The sequence below is a fragment of the Stomoxys calcitrans genome, chromosome 1 (genome assembly GCF_963082655.1).
Source record: "Stomoxys calcitrans chromosome 1, idStoCalc2.1, whole genome shotgun sequence".
NCBI lineage: Eukaryota > Metazoa > Arthropoda > Insecta > Diptera > Muscidae > Stomoxys > Stomoxys calcitrans.
Genome location: NC_081552.1, coordinates 225,457,723 through 225,482,793, shown reverse-complemented (window position 1 = coordinate 225,482,793; position 25,071 = coordinate 225,457,723). Strand labels below are relative to the sequence as shown.

At 38.8% G+C, this 25,071-nt stretch overlaps 1 protein-coding gene across 8 annotated transcripts in view; it reads right to left on the bottom strand.

The window, feature by feature from the left end:
- Nucleotides 1–522: 522 nt before the first annotated feature.
- Nucleotides 523–25,071, bottom strand: part of LOC106091839 (circadian locomoter output cycles protein kaput) — a 94,177-nt gene continuing 69,628 nt past the window's right edge. For 5 of the 8 annotated variants that reach the window (XM_013258515.2, XM_059360647.1, XM_013258514.2 and 2 more), the window contains exons 3-8: nucleotides 13,363–13,511; nucleotides 13,102–13,283; nucleotides 12,799–13,018; nucleotides 12,361–12,693; nucleotides 11,526–12,280; nucleotides 523–8,163 (exon numbers count right to left, since the gene is read on the bottom strand). In XM_013258515.2, the coding sequence (XP_013113969.2) occupies nucleotides 6,256–8,163; nucleotides 11,526–12,280; nucleotides 12,361–12,693; nucleotides 12,799–13,018; nucleotides 13,102–13,283; nucleotides 13,363–13,511 (3,547 nt within the window). In that variant the 3' untranslated portion in view covers nucleotides 523–6,255. Of the gene's footprint in view, nucleotides 8,164–11,525; nucleotides 12,281–12,360; nucleotides 12,694–12,798; nucleotides 13,019–13,097; nucleotides 13,284–13,362; nucleotides 13,512–25,071 lie in introns of those variants that run through there. The other 3 variants (XM_059360649.1, XM_059360648.1, XM_059360650.1) reach the window with 3 other exon arrangements.

Below are 25,071 nucleotides of genomic sequence, written 5' to 3'. Positions count from 1 at the left end.
GTTACGATTTCTGATCCGAAGTCGGAGAATTATCCTAAGTTCGTGCAGAGTTCGTACTTACTTGCTGGGTACTTACCACCTTCTGTAATGTTAAACATTAAAAAACCATTTTAGATTCTCTCACGCACACAATTATCACAAGTTTCTCATGTATTTCTCTAGATGAGTAGTTGTTTTTTTTTTTTTCAACACTAGTGTAATAGTATGCTTTCTAAATATTTGATATCACCAGAGTTGCTTAAGGACTCCTCACACAGAGAACAATATTTATCTATGCACATACACTTACACATACATGAATTGTTTTTAACTAAAATATTTACACAAATATATACAAATTTTAAGAATAATTAACAAAAAAAAAAAAAAAAGAAATACAAAACAAACTACACAAGTTTTAAACAATAGTCTTACAGACAATTAAGGAATGAATTATGATCTAACATTGAACTAGTCTATCTTAAAGATAAACATAAAATTTATTTTATTTTCTTATATTCATACAAAAACCCCTGACTGATTTTGTAATTTCTAGTGATTTTTTCTTCTCAACAGATAGTTGTTAAATAATAAATTAACTTATATATCTACATAAACATATACTAGGTCTTTTTTAAATATTTACATACGTTTTTTTAGTGTTATATAAAATTTTTAATTTATATATGAAATATACGTACATTTTTTAAAATAATAAAGTCTAAATATAATTCACATAGTTTAAGATTTTTGTTTTATAACAAAGCTTTTTTTTTCTCTATATACCAAACTACGCAAAAGAAAAATAGACAGAATATTGTCAAGTACATTCTCTATTTAAAATAAAATAAATAAAAACGTGCTAAGTTCGGCCGGGCCGAATCTTGGGTACCCACCACCATGGATTCCGCTCAAAATGTACCCTTACTAAATGTTTTTGTCTTTGAATTATTTGTAGCAATTAAATCGGGAATTGATTGAGGCTTCAATGGTCTCAAGAAATCATATCGGGATATCTGCACTTATGGGAGCTTATATCACCACATTGACCGATTCGGATAAAACTTGCAACTGATGTGCAAAATTTTAAGCGAATAGCTTACGCGTTCGACCGCTATCATGATTTCGACAGATGGATAGATTTAGAATGCCGAGACGATCCAGAATATCTATATTCTTTATGGGGTCGCAGATCAATATTTCGAAATGTTAGGTTAGGTTTGGTTGAAAAGAGGGTGCATCTGCCCCATGCCACTATAGACATACACCTAAGCCAGTAATCGGGTTGTTGTGTGCTCTAAAAACTAAAAAGTAACCTCGAAAAAGAAAAATTTTAAGTTAGGAATTCTTAATTGTATTCCATACCACTCCCCAAAGTGGGTTCATGTCTCGTATCGTGCCCCCTCTTAAATACCGGTGCCTGTTAGCCGCGAAATTCGGGCAATGACATAAAAATGCTCCAACGACTCATCATCTTCCCCACATGCCCTACACAAGTTATCCCTGCATCGATTTTGAATAAGTGAGCTCGTAGTCCTATGTGCCCCGTTATGACACCAAAAGCTATAGTGACCTCATTTTTATTTCCTTTCAGCAATAGCCTCGTCCTCTCACGATCCGGGCCACCCCATAGGATTTTCCCCGTCCTACCGATTGTTTGTCGCCCGCGCCATTAAATCGGACTGCGATGACGGCTTTGGGTTAACCAAGTTTATCGACAGCAGTTTTCTGGCTCTCACTGCCAGATCGTTTGCCCTTTCATTCCCCTTACTCCATTATGGCCCGGCACTCAAACGATGCGGAATGTTGCCATCCTCAGAGAAGCCGTTAATCTCCATCTTACTCCGCAAGACTATTCGTTAGCTTATCCTCCTGGCTGTTATTGCCCTTATGGTCATTTTATTGTCCTTAAAGATGTTAACACTCGACGTCGGAAGTTCTCTGGCCTTCACTGCCAAATCGTCTGCCTTTTCATTCCCCTTACTCCATTATGGCCCAGCACCCAAACGATGCGGATTGTTGCCATCCTCAGAGAAGCCGTTAATCTCCTTCTTACACTGCAAGACCATTCGTGACCTTACCCTCCTGGCTGTTATTGCCCTTATGGCCATTTTACTATCCGTAAAGATGTTTACACTTGACATCCTCGCGTTAGTACCACACCACCTCACGCATTCCGTGATCGTCCGGATCCACGCCTGCAGGACCGTATTATGGTCAGGAAGTCTAAAACAGATCTCAGTTCCTGGGTTCTCAATGTAGACCCCCAGGCCCACTCTGTCCTATAGCTTTGATCTATCCATGTAACATGATCTTCCAGGTTGCAATACTAGGGTTCCGTCAGTCCAAGACTGTGCCGCTGGCAGCAGGCTTCGCACTCGCCCTCAAGTGTCGTCTCAGGTATACGATCGGAAACCTTTTGCCTTCCTTTCAGGTTTCCTATCGTCGTCTCGTTTATATCGTGATGGTATGAGCTGCTCCCATCCTCAATCCATTCTCCCATCGCCTTAAGTCTCTTAGCCGCAGTGACTGCCTCACATTTAATCTGTATGTCAATAGGTCAAATATCTAGAATAGTCTCCAGTGCCCTAGTGGGAGTGGTTCTTATCGCTCCGCCTATGCCAAGACAACATGTTCTCTGAACTTGTTGTATGGTGCTAACGTTGCAGTTTTTCTCTATAGCAGTCCACCAAACTACTGAGGCGGAAGTAAGTATTGGTCTAATCAAGCTTCTGCAGAGCCAATCTAGGTATTACAAACGGAATGACTAGATCAGTATACCCCCATCCTATGGTGGTGGGTATAAAAATTGCTATACAGTTCCCATATAGCCATCCTTTATTGGTTGTTTGCACAATTTTAGGTACTCAAACTTAAAAAAATATTTTTTTTACAGGTAAAATCATAATAATATCAATAGTATAACAGTTATAAAAACTGTTATACAAGTTCCGAAAAGGTCATTCAATATTGGTTATTTGTACAATTTTAGGTACTCAAACTCAAACAAGAATATTGTTTTGGCAAGTAAATCATCATGATCATATCAAGAGTACAACAATTATAAAAACTGTTATACAATTCCAAAAAGGTCATTCTATTGTATATTGTTGTCTGTGCAATTTTAGGTACTCAAACTTAAAAAAATATTACTTTTGATAGGTAAAATCAACCAGTGACAAGAGTATAACAGTTTTAATTCCTGTAATACAGTTCAAAAAAGGTCATTTTATATTGGTTGTTGTAAAATTTTAGATATTCCAACTTAAAGATAAGTAAAACCATTATAGTAACAAGAGTATAACAGTTATAAAAGCAGCTTTATAGTTCCAAAACGGTCATTCTATTTTATATTGGTTGTTTGAACAAATTTAGGTACTCAAAATTAAAATAGAAAATTGTTATGACATCATAATAATATCTAGAGTATAACAGTTATAAAAATTGTTATAAAGGTCCAAAAGGGAAATTCTTTGTAAATGGTTGTTTATTAGGTTGTAATTTTAGGTACTCAAACCTTAAAAACATATTGTTTTTGATAGGCAAACCATAACAGGGCAACCCAATAGTAACAAGAGTATAACAGTCATAAAATCTGTTATATAGTTCCAAAATGGCCTTTCTATTGTAAATTATTTGTTTGTTATACAGTTTCAAAAACGTCATTATATGTAGGTTGTTGCAAAATTTTATTTAATCAAAGTCAAGAAAACATTATTTTTGTAGGAAAAAAACATAATAATAAAAGTATAACAGTTATCAAAACTGTTATACAGTTCCAAAAACGTCATTCTATATTGGTTGTTGTACAATATATAGTTCCAAAATGGCCTTTCTATTGTACATTTGTTGTTTGTGAAATTTAAGGTCAAACTTAAAAAAAAAACAATCGTTTTGGCAAGCAAAATCATAATAATATCAAGAGTATAACAGTTATAAATGACCAGTTCTAAAATTGTCATTCTATTGTATTTCGGTTGTTTGCGCAATTTTAGGTACCCAAACTCACAAGAATTTTATATTTGTTGAGAAAACCATAATATTAATAGTATAACAGTTATTAAAACTGTTATACAGTTCCAGAAAGATCATTCTATTTTGGTTGTTGTATAATTTTAGTTACTCAAAGTCAAAAAAATTTTATTTTTGTAGGGAAAACCGTAATAATTATAGTATAACCGTTTTTAAAACTGTTATACAGTTCCAAAAAGGTCATGCTATATCGGTTGTTGTACAATTTTTGGTACTCAAACTTTAAAAATTACTATTTTTGTAGGCAAAATCATAATAATATCAAGAGTATAACAGTTATAAAAACTGTTATATAGTACCAAAATGGTCCTTCTATTGTACATTGGTTGTAAGGGAAATTTTAGGTCAAACATAAAAAATAACGTTGTTTTGGCAAGTAAAATCATAATAATATCAAGAGTATAACAGTTATAAAAACTGTTATATAGTTCCAAAATGGTCCTTCTATTGTACATTGGTTGTTTGCACAATTTTAGGTATTCAAATTAAAAAAAAGATATTATATTTGTAGGTTAAACCATAATAATTATAGTATAACAGTTGTAACAACTGAATAACATTTACAAACTCGTTAATCATTCTATTGAATATTGCTCGTTTGTAAAATTTTTGCAAGTTGATAACCTCAATGACGAGAACTGTCAAAAATTCAAAAAAAATGTATATCGGATGAACGCTAACGGAATCTTTTTTATTGAATTCTGTTATTGTTTGTAAATTTGTAGTTATCCAATCTCAAAAACATTATTGTTTTAGATAAAAATATAGTAATATCAATAGTATAATAGTTATATAAATTGTTATGCAGTCTCTAAAACGTTTTATCATTCTGCTAATCCACTTAAAAAGTTTACAAAACCGAAATGAGTGTAAAATTTTGCAAAATTTCATAGAGGTTTACTAAACGAATGTGGCCCATTATGAAAACTGTTATAATTTTGTTTTGAATATAAAATTTTTATATAATTTAATCTTTGAAAAGTCTTTAATCTTTCGCATAGTTTGGTATACATTAATATTTATAAAAATATGAATAGTATAACAGTTATATGTACTTTTATAACAGTTGTACTAACTGTTATACATTTGGAAAATGATACACACTTCAAACAATTCAAATTTTCATTTTTAAATCTTAGCAAAGCCTTCGAACCCTACTGCTTCAGCTCGTAGCTTTTATCTATGTAAAAATTTCAATAGTATAACAGTTACATAAACTCTTAAAACATTTATACTAACCGTTATACGGTTTAATTTAGTGTAAATTCAAAAATTTTTCAAAATTTCATAGAGGTTTACAAAACGAATATGGTTCCATTCTTAAAACTGTTATAATTTTGTTTTGCATATAAACTTTTTATGCAATTTAATCTTTGAAACGTCTCTAATCTTTTGCATAGTTTGGTATACATAAGTATTCATAGAAATATGAATAGTATAACAGTTATATTTACTCTTATAACAGTTGTGCTAACTGTTATACAGTTTGAAAAACGATAATACACACTCCAAATAATCCAAATGTTCATTCTTACATCTTGGCAAAGCCTTCGAACGCTACTGCCTAAGCACGATTTTTTCTACTAACTGTTATACAGTTTGAAAAACGATAATACACACTCCAAATAATCCAAATTGTCATTCTTACATTCTGGCAAAGCCTTCGAATGCTACTGCCTAAGCTCGAAGTTTTCTATATAAAAATATCAATAGTATAACAGTTAAATGAACTCGTATAACAGTTACACTAACTGTTATACAATTTGAAAAATGATAATACACACTCCAAATCATCGAAATTTTCATTCTTACATCCTGACAAAGCCTTCGAACTTACAATCCACCATCTATGGATACTACTAAGACTGCAACAGATGTGTTTTAAAATGTTTTCATTGACTGATAGATGGCGTCTTGCAATCATTATCATAATCTAAAGCCCTCTGTCAGGTGTTTTTTTTGTCAGCATGTAAGAGCAGAAAAGCTGTTATTTCCATTTCGGAATTGATGAATTCTGTCTGGGAAAAGCAAGCTTGACTTCAGTTCCATTGTGGTTAACCCTCGATTTAGGCAATCAAAGTACGTTGTATGATATATTCAGCAGCACTGACGTAAAGGCGTTGCCAACGCGCATGGACAACAAAATCGTTTGCTCCATATATGGGTATCAATCACTTTACGATAAATTTGCCATCTGGCCACAGAAAAATGTATCTTGAGGCAATTTTTCAACAGCAGACACATCTAATTTTGGTCGCTCGCATTATTGGTCTCAAATAAATTTTGCAGTGGCTCTGGACCCATTTGATATGGTAACATTCGATTCAGGACATTCGAGAGTGTACCGGATTCTGTGGTGTTAGAGTTGCTGCCATTATTACTGCTAAGGTTATTGGCACCATTGTTTGGGGGAACAACCACCCCACTTGGTATTTGTACATTATTTGTAGATTGGGTGGGAGATTGGCATGTTGGGAATAGCGGTGACCGTTCCGGTGGCCTTTGGGGTGTAAGCGGCTGTGTTGTCTGTGCTGAGTTTGCCGTGGAGGGAATTGAAAGTTGCTGATCCCGTTGGCTGGCAATAACGCTGCTGCTGCTGCTGCTGGCATTGCCTCCGACGTTAGAGGTGGTTGTGATGAGTTTGCTGGTGGTATCTTCGTTGTTGGTCTCTGGCGAAATGCCATCATCAATTGTCATATTGAAGTTGAGATTTTGACTAGATTCAGCTGCCATTTGTATGTAGGAGAAAATTGAGTCTTCACTAGTGGTAGCGGCGGGATGGTTGGCATTTGCTTTAAAGGAGGACGCTTCCATCAGCTGTATATCGCCACTGGAGCTGGGTGTGGCATTGTTAATGTTGGCGGGTGCATTTGTGTGGGTGTTGGCATTCGTTGTGATTGCCGCAGTGGAGTCACTCTCAGCTGTGATTTGATTGAGCGCAGGTTCCGAGGTTCCTCCCATATTCTGCAATGGCGATAGGTTGAGAAATGCATCGAATTCCTCTTGAGCGAATTGCTCCAAGTCGGGAACATTACGATTCAGGAACATTGGATCGTTTTGTGGTTGCGTTGGCAACATGCTTGACGACTGTGACTGTGGTTGCGGGTGATTGCTGCTGCTGCCGTTCGTGCTGTTGATATTCGATGTTTGTTGCATATGCTGACTGTTTTGGGCTTGATGCTGTTGCTGCAGCTGCTGATGGCAATGTTGTCTCGCCTGATTATGCTGTATTTGTTGCTGCTGCAAGTGCTGCTGATGCTGCAACATCACCTGCTGATTATTCATCTCAGTGGCATTCATGGCAAACCCATACTGATTGAATTGTTGCTGTATTGCATTGTTGTTGAGATTGAAATTCCTGGTATTGCTGCCACTCATACTCAGCGCCTCCTGGCCATGGCCATAGTTCATGGGCATCATGGGCTGCAGCATGGTGTAACGTGCCAGCAGCAATTGCTCCGACACAATGCGCAACTCGTCCTGCTGTTGTATGATCAACTTTTGCAACTCGTCATGTTTGCGCTGTAACTGCTCCTGCAATTGACTCTGACTGGAGGACATTACCACGGAACTGGCCAGCATGTCATGCTGATGGTGATGCTTTAAGAGGCAAGAGGAAGTGTTGAAAGATCCAGTACCTATATCTATATTATTAACGGGTGGTGTACAAAGGCTTACCGGCAGTGGCGAAATGACCGGCGCAACCTGAAAGGGTGCAATCACTGGTTGTACTGGTATGGCGGTTAGATATTGTGGTGACTCGATGAAGGGTGGTGCCACTATTTGTGGACTGCGTATGGGAAATGTGGGTTGCGTAAACTGGCAGGGTCCACTGCCTGTTATCGGTGTGCCAGCTACAATGCCATGCTGTGGCAAGGATTGGAAAATTTTCTGACCCTGTGTCTGAGAGTTGGAACTAAGTGGCATTTGTTGTGGATGGTGAAGATCTTGCTGGTGTTGTTGTTGTTGCTGTTGCTGTTGATGCTGGTGTTGGCTATGAAGATGTTGATTGTGGTGATGTTGTTGTTGTTGTTGTTGTTGCTGTTGAAATAGCGTATGCGGTTGTGTGGATGATGTCGGCTGCTGCTGTTGCGTATGTTGGCCACCAGAGAAATTCCCATGTGATAGACCAGAGGAATGCCTTTGACGACTCTATATTGGGGGATGGGGGAAAAAAGGGAAACTTTAAGATGAGCTAGAGGTGAATAAATGAAATTTTGGCAATATTTCCTTAAGAAATGAAATTTTGTCTGTGTTGTTGACTAAATCCATATGTATAACCAGTAAGGAAGGGCAAAATTCGGACGATGCCGACTGTATAATACCCTACACCTAGCCTGTTAGCACAATGTGGGAGTTATATTCAGTTCTGAGCCAATTTTGATGGACCTTGGCGGATGTTTTCAGATGGGTTATTAAACAATCCGTATCAAAAGCTGTAATAACTACGGTTGACAAATGACTACATTATTGCAAATTACCCAAAATCTGACGAACTTCTCAGACGAACTTGTGGTAGCGTCGAGAATAGTGTTGTGCAAAATTTTGGTTTGGTTTTGTCAATAAATGCGCTTGCAGTGGCTCTTGGAGTGAAAATCGGGTGATATACATATGTGGCAGCTACAGCTAGATCTGGGCCGATTTCTATGAAATTCACTAGTAATGTCGAGAGTCATAAGATAATCCTTCCTGCCAAATTGCGAATGAATCGGCAAAGAAATGGGCGTTTTATTTCAATATTTTTCAAAATCGCACGAACCTATATATGGGAGCTATATCTAAGCCCGAACCGATTTCGAGCAAACTTCTTAGATATTGTGATAGTTGTCGAGGAAAGCGTTGTATAAAATTTTGGGAAAATTGGTCAAAAAATGCGCTTGCAGTGGCTTTAGATGCTTCAAATCTGGAGATTGCTTAAAATAGGAGCTATATCAGGTTATAGACCGATTTGGACCGTACTTGTCACACTGTTTGAATGTTATAAGAGAACACTATGTGCAAAATTTCAGCCAATTCGGACAAACTTTGCGGCTTCCCGGGGGCTCAAGAAGGTAAATCGGGAGATCGGTATGTATGGGAGCTTTAACTTTAACTTTAACTCTTTAATATCTTTTTAAGGTTGGGACTCTTCGCCCTGAATGTGTATATCGAATTCGTGCCACTATAGCCTATGTCCACTTATAACGCCGAACGCCTGTGCTCAAGTTCTGGCGATAACAATGGACAAAATTTAAAGCGGTGGTGATTCCCTCTTAATGATGGCGACATTTGTCATGCATGGTCATATAAAAAGTTCCCCGAGAAGAGGTGTCGAACTGCGGCACGCCATTCGGACTCGGCTATAAAAAAAGTCCCTTGTTAATGAGTTTAAAGTTGAATCGGAAAGCTTTCATAGATGTGTGAGAAGTGTGCTTCTTCTCGGTGCCTGGGTATGTTTTTTACTCCACTCCCAAATACTTTTCTTTTGAGTCCGGTTTAGAGAGACACCATGAGGTTGGGGTGGACCCCAGGGACTTTGTCCCGAAAATGATCAAACAGCTTTTACATACACAATAGGGATGTGTTTTCGGGTGGGGCGACCTCCCATTACTTGGACCTCATTTTTTTATGCCATATTTGTAATCTACTGTCGAATACTTTTTATTTGAGGCCCATATTTACATGAACGTCGAATCTATCTGTTTAGAGGAGTTTTTGGGTTGCGCAGGCCCGCTGGGTACTTGGATCCAAATTTTAATACGATATTTGTTTTCTAGTCTCCAATACCCTTCATTCGATAGCCATATTGTGCCTATGGGGCCACTTTTGGTTTTCGATGACATTGTTGGGGTAAGGGGGAGGGACCGCCCCCATCCGATATTTAAAAGTTAGATAGCCTATGTTTCCTTCCAGACAAACTTACACAATCTACGAAATTTTAAGAAAATCGGTTTTGCCGTTTTTGATTCTACGGAACAAATAAAAAAACCATTTCCATATAATCATGATGGGTTATATGCCAATTTAAGGCGTTTTTGGGGGGTAGCGTGACCCCCTATACTTCGATCTGTTTTTGTATGGCAGATTCGTAATCTACTCCCGAATACCTTTCATTTGAGGCCATGTTCATGCCAAATCCAAAATGTCTGTTTGGGGGAATTTTAGGGTTGGGGCGGCCCGACGGGTACTTAGACCCAAAAGTTTTTGGGGCGTAGTGTGACTCCCTATACTGCAATCTGATTTTGTATGCCAGATTCGTAATCTGCTCCCGAATACCTTTCATTTGAGGCCATGTTCATGCCAAATCCAATATGTCTGTTTGGGGGGAATTTTGGGGTTGGGGCGGCCCGACGGGTACTTAGACCCAAATGTTAATACCATATTCGTATTCTATTTTCCAATACCATTCATTTGATACCCATATTGTCCCGATCGGTCCACTTTTGATTTTGGGTGGTGTTTTTGGGGAACGGGGGAGGGTCCGCCCCCTCCCGAAATCAACAAATCATAAAGCCTTTTTCTTCTTCCAGACCATATTCGCAATTTACTTCCGAATACCTTTCATTTGACACCTTCTATATATAAAATTTCAGCCAAATCAGACAAGAATTGCGGCTTTCAGGGGCTTAAGAAGTCAAGAAGTCAAATCGGGAGATGGGCTTTTATGGGGGCTATATCCAAATCTGAACTGATACGGCCCATTTGCAATCTACGATGACCTACATGTATATTAGCTATCTGTGCAGAACTTCAAATGGCTAGCTATACGCGTGGATTCGGTCGGACTTGGCTAGAACGTCGAGACGATCAAGAATATATATAATTTATGGGGTCTTAGACGAACATTTCGAGGTGGTGGGTATAAAAACCAATTTGTCTTGAAATTTTCACAGATGGTGCATAATGATCCTGTGGTGAAAATGATCCCGTGAAAAATAGATATCTGAAGGAGGGGTGGACCCTTCCCATTATCCTAATTTTCAGAAACGCCAGATCTCGGGTGGGTGGGTGGTGGGATTTAAGTGAAACTTTGTGTGCTCTCTTTGGTACCTTAATTGCGGATGGGGTACCTAGGAGGGCCGCCCCATCCCCAAAACCTACCAAATACACATATAGACCAATCACGACAACATGGGACTCAAATGAAACGTATTTTAAATTAGAAAACGTATCTGATATCCAATTGTCGGACCCAGGGTTTGGGGAACCACTTCAACTCCCAAAATAACACTAAATCGGACACATTTACTGACCATGGCAATATGGACCTCAAATAAAAGGCATTTATGAGTAGAATACAAATGTGATATCCAAATGTGGGACCAAGTTCCTGGGGGTCCACCCCTTCTCTAAAACACACTCGAAACAGGACAAATTTTTAACAAAGAAATAAAATTTCCCAAAAAAACTTTTCGAATTGAAAAAATTATCAAAACCTGAATAAATTTTGCCAAAAATTTCCGAAATAATTAAAATTTGTGTTGTGTTTGTAAAATGAGGATGCGAATAATTTGAATCTCAACATTTAAATTAACCTTCTGTCCGCTATAGCAGCCTACCGTACTCATGTGCGTCATCAGCGATTGGCGGCTCGCCCCCGATTCCGTTGACATAGACGTCGAGTCGGATTCATTGCCTCTGCTGGTGTACATGTAGCGTTTCCGCTTCACATTGGGAGAAACCCCCGTTGAACTTATGTTGCCATAGCTGGATGCTGGTCGTGAGTTTGATTTGATCGGCTGCAATTGACAACTCTGGCCAGCTCCGGTGGGTGTGGGAGGATTTGTCCACAGCGTTGAGGAATCCATGCTGGGAGAAGTTTCATTGCGCAGGATTTCATTCATTAGATTATTTTGGCCATAGAGATTGTTGGCATTACTATTGGAGGATATCAGATTATTTGGTGTGGTGCATGTGCCACCGCTGGGATTGGAGGCCAACATGGCTGATGCACTGCCATCTCCTGGGGACTCTACAGTGGTGGTGGTAATGGTGGCATCGGCATTAGGGCCGCAGGCCGTTAACGACAACTTGGAGAGGGCGGATTTGTTGCTGCTATTCACCGAAGCATTGTTGACATTCATGCAGGTGCTGGAGGGTTTTTGGCCCTCCAATTTTTGATGCTTCAGCACTTCCACATAATTGATAACCTTGTGGGTGCAGACTACATACTCGGGTTTTTGATTGAACTGATTGTAGGATATATAGAAATCCGTTTGAAGCCAAATCCATTGTTGGCCCTTGGTGAGGAAACGATAGTAGCCGGATTTCACTTTACCCGCATGCATTACTTGAGAAAGAGAGGGAGAGAGAGAGAGAGAGATAGAGCGGAAGAAGAAAAACGAGACGTCTTGAGTTTAAAAAACTTACATTTCTCATGGCAGCTCACAATGTCATCCAGATCATCGAAATGGTAATAATCATAGCCCGAAGTACCCAAAACCTCAAAGGGCATATAACCAATTATGGGCGGTGCTCTTTGATCCAGGAATAGAAACTTCCATTCCATGCTATGCTTTGAGGTAAACTCACTGCAGGTGGGATCCGTCACGGTTATCTCACGTATCATTTGGGGCATTTGGAGGCGACCCGTGCCCACAAATATCAGTTTGTGATCCAATTCCATGGAACTCCTTTGCAGGGCATGAGGTAACTGGGTCTGAGTATTTTGCTGATGCACATCCTCCACATTGGCATCGTTTCCTGAAAGGTGGAAAAAACAGTAAACACTTGGATTAAAGTCCCCTCTTCAAAGACAAAGGGGCATTTTTTTTACAATTTATGATGCATACTTAACGGAATACATACTAAAATAACCTACAAATTTAACTAATTCGAAAGAATTGCGGCCACAATCCGGTTCACTGCCACCGCGTTTCAAATGCAGGAAGAAAGTTATCTGATTGCGGGCCCCAATATCAGTTTGCATGGGCGCTATCACTGGTTTGGGATTTAGGAAGATGTTGTGGAGATTTTCATGGTCCATTTCATAGGACAAATCGAAAATTGTCATTTTCAAGAGATCACACTGTAGATGACGAAGGCAAAGACATTTTGGTTTTTCCATTAATCATTTAGGAGTTATGAAATCTGATTGGAATACCTACTTACCGGTAAATAACCTAATTGCGTTGTTACACTATCCGAGGTATAGAATATTGAGCCTCGACTGCCAAAGACTATGATGAAACCATCCAAGGATTCCAGCATTAGCTGTGTAAACTCATCATTGCTCAGAAAGGAAGGTTTCCAATCCTGTTGAATTTCAAACACTTTGGATCTGTCGGTGGCCTCTGTGGGAGGAACAAATTTTTTTTAAACATCTAACTGTAGTGCAAGATGGCTTTGGAACACCTTGGAACACTCGCTTACCATTGTGGTGTTTTAGAAATGTGATCGTTGACTTTAGCACTGTCGATTTGTCCATTTTCCTATTGGATGTTGAAATCAAAGCACTCAAGTCATTCACCAGCGAATTGAATTGATCACGACGTTTCTTTTCACTAAGATTTCGCGATCGCCTGAAAAAAGATGAAGAATTCTTTTTTTTTAACAACATTTTGCAATAAAAAAATTATAAAAAAATTTTTTTATAATTTTTTTTAGGGTGTAGGGGGGTCCCACCCCCCAAGTTCGCACTCCTTACCTAGTTCGTACTCCTCTCTCAAATACCTTTCGTTTGATACCCATATTGTCCCAATCGGTAAACATGTCCGTTCGGGTGGGGCGTCCCCTCCAGGTTAGTTGACCCCAACATTTTATATCAATTTCGTGTTTTTTTTTTGTGTAACCAGAAAATTTGTCCAACGAAAATAAAGGTAGAAGCCTACAGAGACCAAACCTGCCTACAGGGACGGAATCTTAAATCGGTGCACCCATCTCTGGCGTTTTTGAAAATTCTGATAAGGAGGAGATTCCGTCCCTGTAGGCAGGTTTGGTCTCTGTAGGCTTCTACCTTTATTTTCGTTGGACAAATTTTCTGGTTACACAAAAAAAACTAACCTGGGGGGGACGCCCCACCCGAACGGACATGTTTACCGATTGGGACAATATGGGTATCAAACGAAAGGTATTTGAGAGAGGAGTACGAACTAGGTAAGGAGTGCGAACTTGGGGGGTGGGACCCCCCTACACCCTAAAAAACCCCCAACTGGACTCTTTCACCGCATTCGGCAATATAGGTAGCAAATGATTTAAAAGTAGAATACAAATCTGACATAAAAGTTTATTTTTTGGTGTTCGAGGCGCCCATCGCCCCCACCCCTCAAACCTCCCCAGTGGGGCATATTTACCTATTGGGACAATATGGGTATCAAATGAAAGCTATTTATGAGTAGAGTACGAACATACAAAATAAAGCTCAAATACAAAATAGGGCGTAAAAGTAAGAAATTTGGGAGTAGAGCACCAATATGATATCCACATTGGGGCAAAATATCTGAAAGGCCATACCAGCACCACCAAATAGGACTTTTTCCCTTACCGTGGCAATATAGGGCTCAGATAAATTAAGAAAGTGAAAGAAGGCGCAGCGAAACGGGCCCTGTCCAGCTAGTCTCATATATAACAAGTAAAAAGGCGTCATGTTGCGCCGGGTATATACGTAAACCACCTTTCGTCAAAATCCAGTGAAAAATGCATGCATACTTATGCATATATGGCAGCTACATTCAAATCTGGACCGATCTAGACGAAATTGAAGAAGGATGTCGAAGGGCTTAACGTAAACCACCGTCCCAAATTTTAGCAAAATCGGATAATAAATGAGCCTTTTATGGGCCCAAGACCTTAAATCGAGAGATCAGTTTATATGGCAGGTATATCCAAATCTGAACCCATCTGGGCCAAATTGCAGAAGGACGTCGAAGGGCTTAACTCAACTCTCTGTCCCAAATTTCGGTGAAATCGGCCAATAAATGGGCCTTTTATGGGCCCAAGACATTATATCGAGAGATCGGTCTATATGGCAGCTATATCAAAATCTGAACCGATCTGGGCCAAATTGCAAAATGATGTCGAAGGGCCTAACACAACTCACTGTTCCAAATTTCGGCGACATCAGACAATAAATGCGCCTTTTATGGGCCCAAGACCTTAAGTCGAAAGATCGGTCTATTTGCACGTAGTATTTTGGTATCACTTCCAATAACTGTGTTAAGTATGATTAGAATCGGTTCATAATCTGGTATAGCTGTCATATAAACCTATCTTGGATCTTGATTTCTTGAGCCAATAGAGCGCGCAATTCTCATCCGATATGACTGAAATGCATGAGGTGTTTTGTGATGACTTCCAATAACTGTGCTAAGTATGGCACAAATCGGTACATAATCTGATATAGCTACCATATAAACCGGTCTGGGATCTTGACTTCGTGAGCCTCTAGAGGGCGCAATTCTCAACCGATTTGAAAGGAACTTTTATACAACGGCTTCTTTCATGACCTTTAACATACGTGGCCAATATGGTCTGAATCGATCAATAGCTTGATACAGCTCCCATATAAACCTATCTCCCGATTTTGCTTCTTGAGCCCTTACTAGTCGCAATTTTAATCCGAATGAACTGAAATATTACACAATGACTTCTACAATGTTCAGCATTCATTTATGGTCCGTATCGGACTATAACTTGATATAGCTCGAATGGCATAACAGTTCTTATCCAATATTCTTTTTTTGCCTAAAAAGAGATACCACGCATAGAACTCGACAAATGCGATCCATGGTGGAGGGTATATAAGATTCGGCCCGGCCGAACTTAGCACGCTTTTACTTGTTTGATATCTGAAGGGGGAGCGGACCCTCCCCCTTACCCTAGTTTTTGGAAATGCCAGATCTCGGGGATAGATGGTGCGATTTAGGCGAAATTATGTGTGCTCTCTTATAGTAACCAAAAAACAAAAATTTTGTGTCCAGATTTCGAATGGGATACCTAGGGGGGAACTACCCATCTCAAAATATATATAAAGACCAATAACGACAATATGGGACTCAATTGAAACGTATTTAAGTTTAGGAAACGTATCTGATATCCAATTGTCGGACCCCCCAACAGGAGGGTAAAATAGGAATCTGATATGCAAATCTGGGGGCCGTTAGGGGGCCGCCCCTGCCCGAAAACATCCCCCAAAGAGGACATATTTATGACCATAGCAATATGGGTCTCAAATAAAACGTTTTTGGGAGTAGACCACAAACCTTATATCAACATTCTGGACCAACTGTCTAGGGGACGTCCCACCCCCATAACAACCACCATATTTGACGTATTTGCTCACAATAACAATTTGGGTCTTAAAGAGAGTGGAGCTTTTTGGGCCCATACCCTAAACCGGACATATTTACTGACTTTTGCAATAAGGGGTATAAATGAAAGGTATTTGATATTAGAAAACGAATTTGATATCCAATTTTCCGGCCAATGGCAACATGGGGTTAAAATAAAGGTTATTTAAAAGTAGAGCACGATGCTGATATATTTTCAGGGCTAAGTGTTTGGGGGACCACCCTCTCCCTAAATTGGACATATTTACCGACCATGTCAATGTGGGGCTCAAATGAAAGGTATTGGGGTGTAGAGCACGAAATTGATAACCACTTGAAAATTTTTGAATTTTTGATAGTCACAAATTACGGCCTTTTTCCCTCTAGAACGCATAGCTCAGGAGATACAGTCATTTAAAGTTTTCAATGTGAAAATTCGTTTTTCGATGGATTTTCAGTGAAATTTTGACTTTGTTGATGGAGTCACAAATTATGGCCCATTTCCCTCTAGGACGCATGGTTTAGGAGATACAGCCATTTTAAAGTTTTCAAGGTGAAAATTCGATTTTTGATGGATTTTCGATTAAATTTTGAATTTTTCGAAGGAGTCACGAATTATAGCCCATTTCCGTCTAGGGCGCATAGTTTAGGAGATACAGCCATTTTAAAATTGTCCAAGTGAAATTTTGATTTTTTATGGATTGAAATTTATTTATGGAGAGTGAAATTTTGAATTTTTTGATGGAGTCAAAAATTATGGGAAATTTCCCTCTAGGCAGCATAGTTAAGGAAATACGGACATCTTAATCTCAATTTTTGAAGGATTTTTGATCAAATTTTTGATGGAGTTACGAATTATGGCCCTTTCCTCTCTAGGATGCATAGTTTAGGAGATAAAGCCATTTTAAAATTGTCAGGGTAAAAATTCGATTTTTGAAGGATTTTCGGTGAAATTTTGAATTTTTGACGCATAGTTAAAAAGAAAAAGTTTTCACGGTGAACAAATGAATTTTTTGGTGGAGTCGCGAATTATGGTCCATTTTCCTCTAGGACGCATAGTTAAGGAGATACAGCAATTTTAAAGTTTTCAAATAGAAAATTGGATTTTTGAGGGATTTTCAGTGAAATTTTGGATTTTTTGATGGAGTCACGTTATGATCCAGTTCTCTCTAGGACGCATAGTTTAGGAGATACAGCTATTTTAAAGTTTTCAAAGTGAAACTTTGATTTTTGAAGGAATTTCTGTGGAATTTTTTGATGGAGTCACGAATTATAGCCCATTCCCCTCCAGGACGCATAGTTTAGGAGATACTGCCATTTTAAAGTTTTCAAAGTGAAAATTAGATTTTTGAAGGATTTTCAGTGAAATTTTGAATTTTTTGATGGAGTCACGAATTATGGCCCATTTCCGTCTAGGACGCATAGTTTAGGAGATTTTTTGATGGAGTCACGTTATGACCCATTTCTCTCTAGGACGCATAGTTTAGGAGATACTGCCATTTTAAAGTTTTCAAAGTGAAACTTTAATTTTTGAGGGAATTTCTGTGGATTTTTTTTTTGAAAGAGTGACGAATTATAGCCCTTTCCCCTCTAGGACGTATAGTTTAGGAGACATAGCCATTTTAAGGATTTTAAAGTGAAAATTCGATTTTTGGGGGATTTTCAGTCAAATTTTGAATTTTTTTGATGGAGTCACGAATTGTGGTTCAATTCCCTCTAGGAAGCACAGTTAAAAAGATACTGCCATTTTAAAGTTTTCAAGGAGAAAATTCGACTTTTGAAAGATTTTCAGTGAAATTTTGTTTTTTTTACACATAGTTAAGGAGATACAGTGATTTTAAAATGTTCGAGGTAAAAATTTGATTTTTGAAAGATTTTCTGTGAAATTTTGAATTTTTTGATGTGGCCACGACTAATGGCCAATTTCCCTCTAGGACGCATAGTTAAGTAGATACAGCCATCTTAAAGTTTTCGAGGTGAAAATACGATTGTTGAAGGATTTTCAGTGAAATTTTTAATTTTTTGACGCATAGTTAAGTAGCTACAGCCATTTTAAAGTTTTCAAGGTGAAAAATTAGATTTTTGAAGGATTTTCTATGAAATTTTGAATTTTTTGATGGAGTCACGAATTATGGCCCATTTCCCTCTAGGACGCATGGTTTAGGAGATACAGCAATTTTAAAGATTTCAAAGTGAGAATTCAATTTTTACGGGATTTTCAGTGAAGTTTTAAATTTCTTGATGGATTCACGAATTGCGCCTTCTAAAAGCTGATAAAGTCAAGACCCCCATCTTGGGTCTTGACTTTTTTTTTTTTATATGACAGCTATATCGGACTATGAACCGATTTGAACTCGGTTTATATGGCAGCTATATCTTAATATGGACCGATATGGCCCACTTATAATCCCAACTGACCTACTCTAATACGAAGATTTGTGAAAAATTTCAAGCGCCCAACTTTACTTTTTCGAAAGTTATCGTACGGTATGGGGTATAGGGAAGTTTGTATACCCCCATCCAAACCCATGGTGGAGGGTATAAAAAACAACTGATTTTAGTTTTGTAAACTCTTTATGAATATAGAGATGAATCGCATTTTGCTGTAGTACAACATTCAATAGAAAATCATTTGCAGTTATCTCATTTGACACATTTGACTGATTCCAAAGAAAATACCGGCGAAAGAAAATAGACCACATAACAGACAGACAGATAGACAGCAAGAACTAATGCACATACACATACGTACACACAGTGTAAATAAATAAGTGCAACATATTGTTACAATAAAAGAGATTAATGTCGAGTCCATAAATGTCAAAAACATAAACGTTTTGTATTGAATGAGTGAACGAATGTATGAATGGCTAAATGCAAGCTATGACAGGGGTTGGTAATTTTCCTACATATGAAACAACCCGCAATGAAAGTCAATCTTCTTCTCATGATGTGAATTTGATATACTTAGTTACCTAGGTAGAAGTGTGCTCAAATATGCGTACACAATATGAAAGCGTCGGTGAGTGAGTTAATTCAATTATACATATGGAAGGGGACTTTTGAGAATGGTTTTTATTATTTTTGAAAGTTTGCCTTTTTTTAACATAATTAACAAAATTTTCGTATTTAAGTTTGTTATGCCGTTATTATAGTCTTTATAAATGGATCCGTTTCTGTATTGAACAGTAGGTGGATTTTTGAAGTGCTGTCCACCACATCAGAACACCATATAGCATTATAGGTGTGAACACTGCCGTATACAGCCAACGCTTAAATCCCTAACGTAGGCCAATTGACTGGGATGTCAAAAAGCCGCCAAATCGCCTGTCCTTTCATTCCCCCTTACTCCGTTATGGCCCAGCACCTAAACGATGGGAATTTTGCCAACCTCAGAGAAGGCGTTAATCTCTATCTTACACTCCAAGGCTGTTGGTGACCTTAACTTTCTGGTTCTTATTGCCCTTATGGTTATTTTACTGTCCGTAAAGATGTTCACACTCAACGTCCTCGTTTTAGCACCACACCACCTTACGTATTCCGTGATCGCCCGGATCTCCGCCTGCAGGATCTCTGTTCCTGGGTTCTCAATGTAGACCCCCCAGGCCCACTCTGTCCTCTAGCTTTGATCCATCCGTTTAACTTAATCTTCCAGATTGCAATTCTGGAAGACTGTGCCGCTGGCAGCAGTGCCTTGCACTAGACTTCAAGGTTCAACTCAGGTATCCGATCGGAAACCTCTTCCCTTCCTTCCAGGTTTCCTATCGTCGCCTCCATTATACCGCGATGGTATGTCAATGGTTCAGATATCTAGAATAGTCTACAGTGCCCTAATGGGCGTAGTCCTCATCGCTCCGCCTATGCCAAGGTAGTTCCGTGAACCTGTTGTATGGTCCTTATGTTGCTCTGTTTCTTCATAGCAGTCCACCAAACTACTAGGCGTGAGTAAGTATTGGTCTAAACACGCTCCTTTAGAGCCAATGGACTCTAATTTAGGCCCCATTTCGAGCCTACGGTCCCTCTACATAGCGCCAAACATCTGTAAGCCTTCTCAGTACACTTCCAATTCAGTTGCCAACTTCGTCTTCCCTTAAACAGGCATATTTCAGTCTTCTCTGGGTTAACATTGAGATCTCTGGGTCTAGCCCAGTCCTCGACCGAGTACCAGTGTTGACACAGAATAATTGATAGTTGATATGGTTCAGTCCAGAAACCTTGTTCCGGGTCCTCCAGGGCTCTTGAATTAAAGCAATATGAATCTTGCCTTTGCTGATTTTCTCCATCAGAGCGTGTATAGCAGTCTCGCTCCGTTGGAGGTTTATCTGGATTACCTCAATCATTGGTCCTCCAGTAGATGAGCGCCTTGGGAGTAGGTGATGATCTCATCGTCTACTCTCTGTTCTTTAGACTGCATTGACTTTCCTGTCACTGCATTGCCTAATGTCATCGTATTCGGTTCTTTGCATATTCGAAAATAGATATAAATCATCCAAAAAATTAAATTTTTCCTAGGAAAACTTAAAGTGGCCATATCTCCTTCACTAAGCCTCGTAGAGCAAAAGTAAGGTTAATTCGTGATCAGTTCCAAAAATTAGAAAAATTGATGGTAATCGGCCAAAAAATTAATTTTTTCCTAAGAAGACTTAAAAAGGCCACATCTCCTTCACTAAGCCTCGTAGAGCAAAAGTAAGGTTAATTCGTGATCATTTACAAAATTTCGAAAAATGTATGAAAATCGCTCAAAAAATGAATTTTTTCCTAGGAAAACCTAATATGGCCATATTGTTCTTACTAAGCCTACCTGGCATACCTGGCATCACTTTAGTGCAAAAGAAAGGTTAATTCGTGATCACTTTCAAAAATTCGAAAAATTGATGGAAATCGGCCAAAAAATTAATTTTTCCTTAAGAAGAATTAAAAAGGCCATATCTCCTTAACTATGCCTCATAGAGCAATAGTAAGGTTAATTCGTGATCACTTCCAAAAATTAGAAAAATTTATGTAAATCGCTCAAAAAATTAATTTTTCCCTAGGAAAACTTAAAAAGGCCATATCTCCTTAACTAAGCCTCGTAGAGCAAAAGTAAGGTTAATTCGTGACCACTTCCAAAAATTCGAAAAAACTATGAAATTCCCTCAAAAAATGCATTTTTTCTTTTAAAAACCTAAAATGGCCATATCTCCTTAACTAAGCCTCGTAGAGCAAAAGTAAGGTTAATTCGTGATCACTTCCAAAAATTCGAAAAATTTATGAAAATCGCTCAAAAAATAATTTTTTTTCCAAGAAAAATTTAAAATGGTCATATCTCCTTAACTAAGCCTCGTAGAGCAAAAGTAAGGTTAATTCGTGATCACTTCTAAAATTTAGAAAAATTAATGTAAATCGCTCAAAAAATTAATTTTTTCCTAAGAAGACTTAAAAAGGCCATATCTCCTAAACTAAGCCTCGTGGAGCAAAAGTAAGGTTAATTCGTGATCACTTCCAAAAATTCATAAAGTTTATGAAAATCGCTCAAAAAATGATTTTTTTTTTTAAATCTTAAAACGGCCATATGTCCTTCACAAATCCTCGTAGAGCAAAAGTACGGTTAATTCGTGATCACTTCCAAAAATTCGAAAAATGTATGTGAATCGGCCAAAAATGAATTTTTTTTCTCGCCACTGCATTGCCCGATATTTTAGTATTAGAATCTTTGCTTATCCTAGTCTTTCCAATATTGAGAGAGGCAGCGATTGCCTCGTCGTCAGCCCCATGTTCGTTGGGCGGTATTGAGTCACCTACCACTGCACGGTCTAATGTCTCAGTATGAGGATTTCTGCCTATCCTTGTCTTCCCAAACTTGAAAAAGACAGCCTTGCTCCCGTAATGCGTCCTGCCTTTAGTCTTAGCCAAACTTGTCACGGAGACTTGGTCGATACCAACCACAAGGAGAGTTCCTTCCTCCTTCTTCTCCTTGTGGAAGTTCTCCCACTTCTCTGCGACCAAACCTTGGTTTTGCTTGCCCAAGAATCCCAAAATGCGTTCCGTCGCAAATTTACTGTCCCGTCCTTTGATGAAGACCGTCGCCTTTGTGAGCTGGGGGATGTCCATCTTTCTCGCCAGGTCTAGCTATGCGCCCTTCCAGGTAGCATGGATACGAGCTGTTTGATGGTATCAATACATTCCGTCGACGCAAAACGCAGCGTTAAGATGTCCCCTCTATAGTCGCAGCTCATCATTTGTATGGGTGGACCCTCTACAGAGTTCCACATTTCTTCGAAAATCCGTTCGTTCACCAGATTCTCCACTTGGGATCGATGATCTGGTAGAAATCCTACCGAATGCACTGCCGATATTGATGACTGCATAAGACAGCTCATTTCAGTTGTGCTTCCTTGCCACTCTGGCGTAGAAGGGTGACTCCTCACCATTCTCAGCGATCATCTTCCCCTTCCGTGATGGCTGTGGCCTACTTTTGCAAGTCACAGTCCTCCATGAAGACTCAGGAGCCGTGCGTGCTACCTTCGTTCCTGTTCCGACTTTGTCTACCTCCGCAGGACACTGTCTGGAGTCTCCATTGCGGGATAACTGTCTTCGTCTTTCCAGAGTACTTGAAAGCTGGGAGCTCTTTTTATACCCACCATCATAGGATAGGTGGTACATTCCTTTAGTCATTCCGTTTGCAACACATCGAAATATCAATTTCCGACCCTACAAAGTATATATATTTCGGATCGCCGTAAAATTCTAAGACGATTTAACGATGTCCGTGTGTCTATCCGTCTGTCCGTCCGTCTGCTGTAATCACTCTAGAGTCTTCAAAAATTGAGATAGTGAGCTGAAATTTGGCACAGATGCGTCTTTCTTGAACGGGCCAAATCGGACCATATTTGGATATAGCTGCTATATAGACCGATCTGCCGAAAAAGGGTCTAATGCCCATAACTGCTTTATATTTTATCCGATTTCACTGAAATTTAAAACAGGGAGTAGTTTAAGGCTTCCTGACAACTGACCTAAAAATTCAGATGGGACTATATTTACATATAGCCGCCATATAGACCGATCTCCCGATAAAGGGTCTGAAGACCATAACTGCTTTATTTTTTGTCCGATTTTGCTGAAATTTGAAACAGTGGGTTATTTTTAGCCTCCTGGAATGCGACCTATATATGGTTCAGATACCTATATTTAGGTATAGCCGTCATATAGACCGATCTCCCGATAAAGGGTCTGAAGGCCAAAAAAGCTTTATTTATTACCCGATTTCGCTGAAATTTAAAACAGAGGTTTATTTTAAGCATCCCGACATCTGACTTAAATATGGTTCGGTATATATTTAGATATAGCCGCCATATAGGCCGATCTCCCGATAAAGGGGTCCGAAGACCATAAAAGCTTTATTTTTTATCCAATTTCGCTGAAATTTGAAACAGTGGGTTATTTAATGCCTCCCGACATCAGACCTAAATATGGGTTAGATCGGTCCATATTTAGCTATAGCTGTCATATAGACCGATCTCCCGATAAAGGGTCCGAAGACCATAAAAGCTTTATTTTTTATCTGATTTAGCTGAAATTTGAAACAGTGGGTTATTTTAAGCCTTTCGACATCTGACCTAAATATGTTTCAGATCGGACTATATTTAGGTATAGCTGCCATATAGACCGATTTCCCAATAAAGGGTCTGAAGACCATAAAAACCTTATTTATAACCCGATTTCGCTGAAATTTAAAACAGTGAGTTATTTTTAGCCTCCTGGCATCCGACCTATGTATGGTTCAGATCGGACTATATTTAGGTATCGCTGGCATATAGGCCGATCTCCCGATAAAGGGTCCGAAGACCATAAAAGCTTTTTTTTATCCGATTTCGCTGAAATTTGAAACAGTGAGTTATTTTTAGCCTCCTGGAATGCGACCTATATATGGTTCAGATCGGACTATATTTAGGTATAGCCGCCATATAGACCGATCTCCCGATAGAGGGTCTGAAGGCCAAAAAAGCTTTATTTATTACCCGATTTCGCTGAAATTTAAAACAGTGGGTTATTTTAAGCATCCCCACATCTGACCTAAATATAGATTAGATCGGTCCATATTTAGCTATAGCTGCCATATAGACCTCCCGATAAAGGATCCGAAGACAATAAAAGCTTTATTTTTTGTCTGATTTCGCTGAAATTTGAAACAGTGGGTTATTTTAAGCCTCCCGACATTTGACCTAAATATGGATTAGATCGGTCCATATTTAGATATAGCTGCCATATAGACCGATCTGCCGATAAAGGGTCCGAAGACCATAAAAGCTTTATTTTTTATCAGATTTCGCTGAAATTTGAAACAGTGGGTTATTTTAAGCATCCCGACATCTGACTTAAATATGGTTCAGATCGGACTATATTTAGATATTGCTGCCATATAGACCGATCTCCCGATAAAGGGTCCGAAGCCCATAACTGCTTTATTTTTGTCCCATTTTGCTGAAATTTGAAACAGTGGGTTATTTTAAGCCTCCCGATATCTGACCTAAATATGGTTCAGATCGGACTATATTTAGATATAGCCGCCATATAGACCGATCTCCCGATAAAGGGTCTAAAGGCCAAAAAAGCTTTATTTATTACCCGATTCCGCTGAAATTTAAAACAGTGAGTTATTTTTAGCCTCCTGGAATGCGACTAATATATGGTTCAGATCGGACTATATTTAGGTATAGCCGCCATATAGACCGATCTCCCGATAGAGGGTCCGAAGACCATAAAAGCTTTATTTTTTATCAGATTTCGCTGAAATTTGAAACGGTGAGTAGTTTTAGGCCTCCTGGCATCCGAC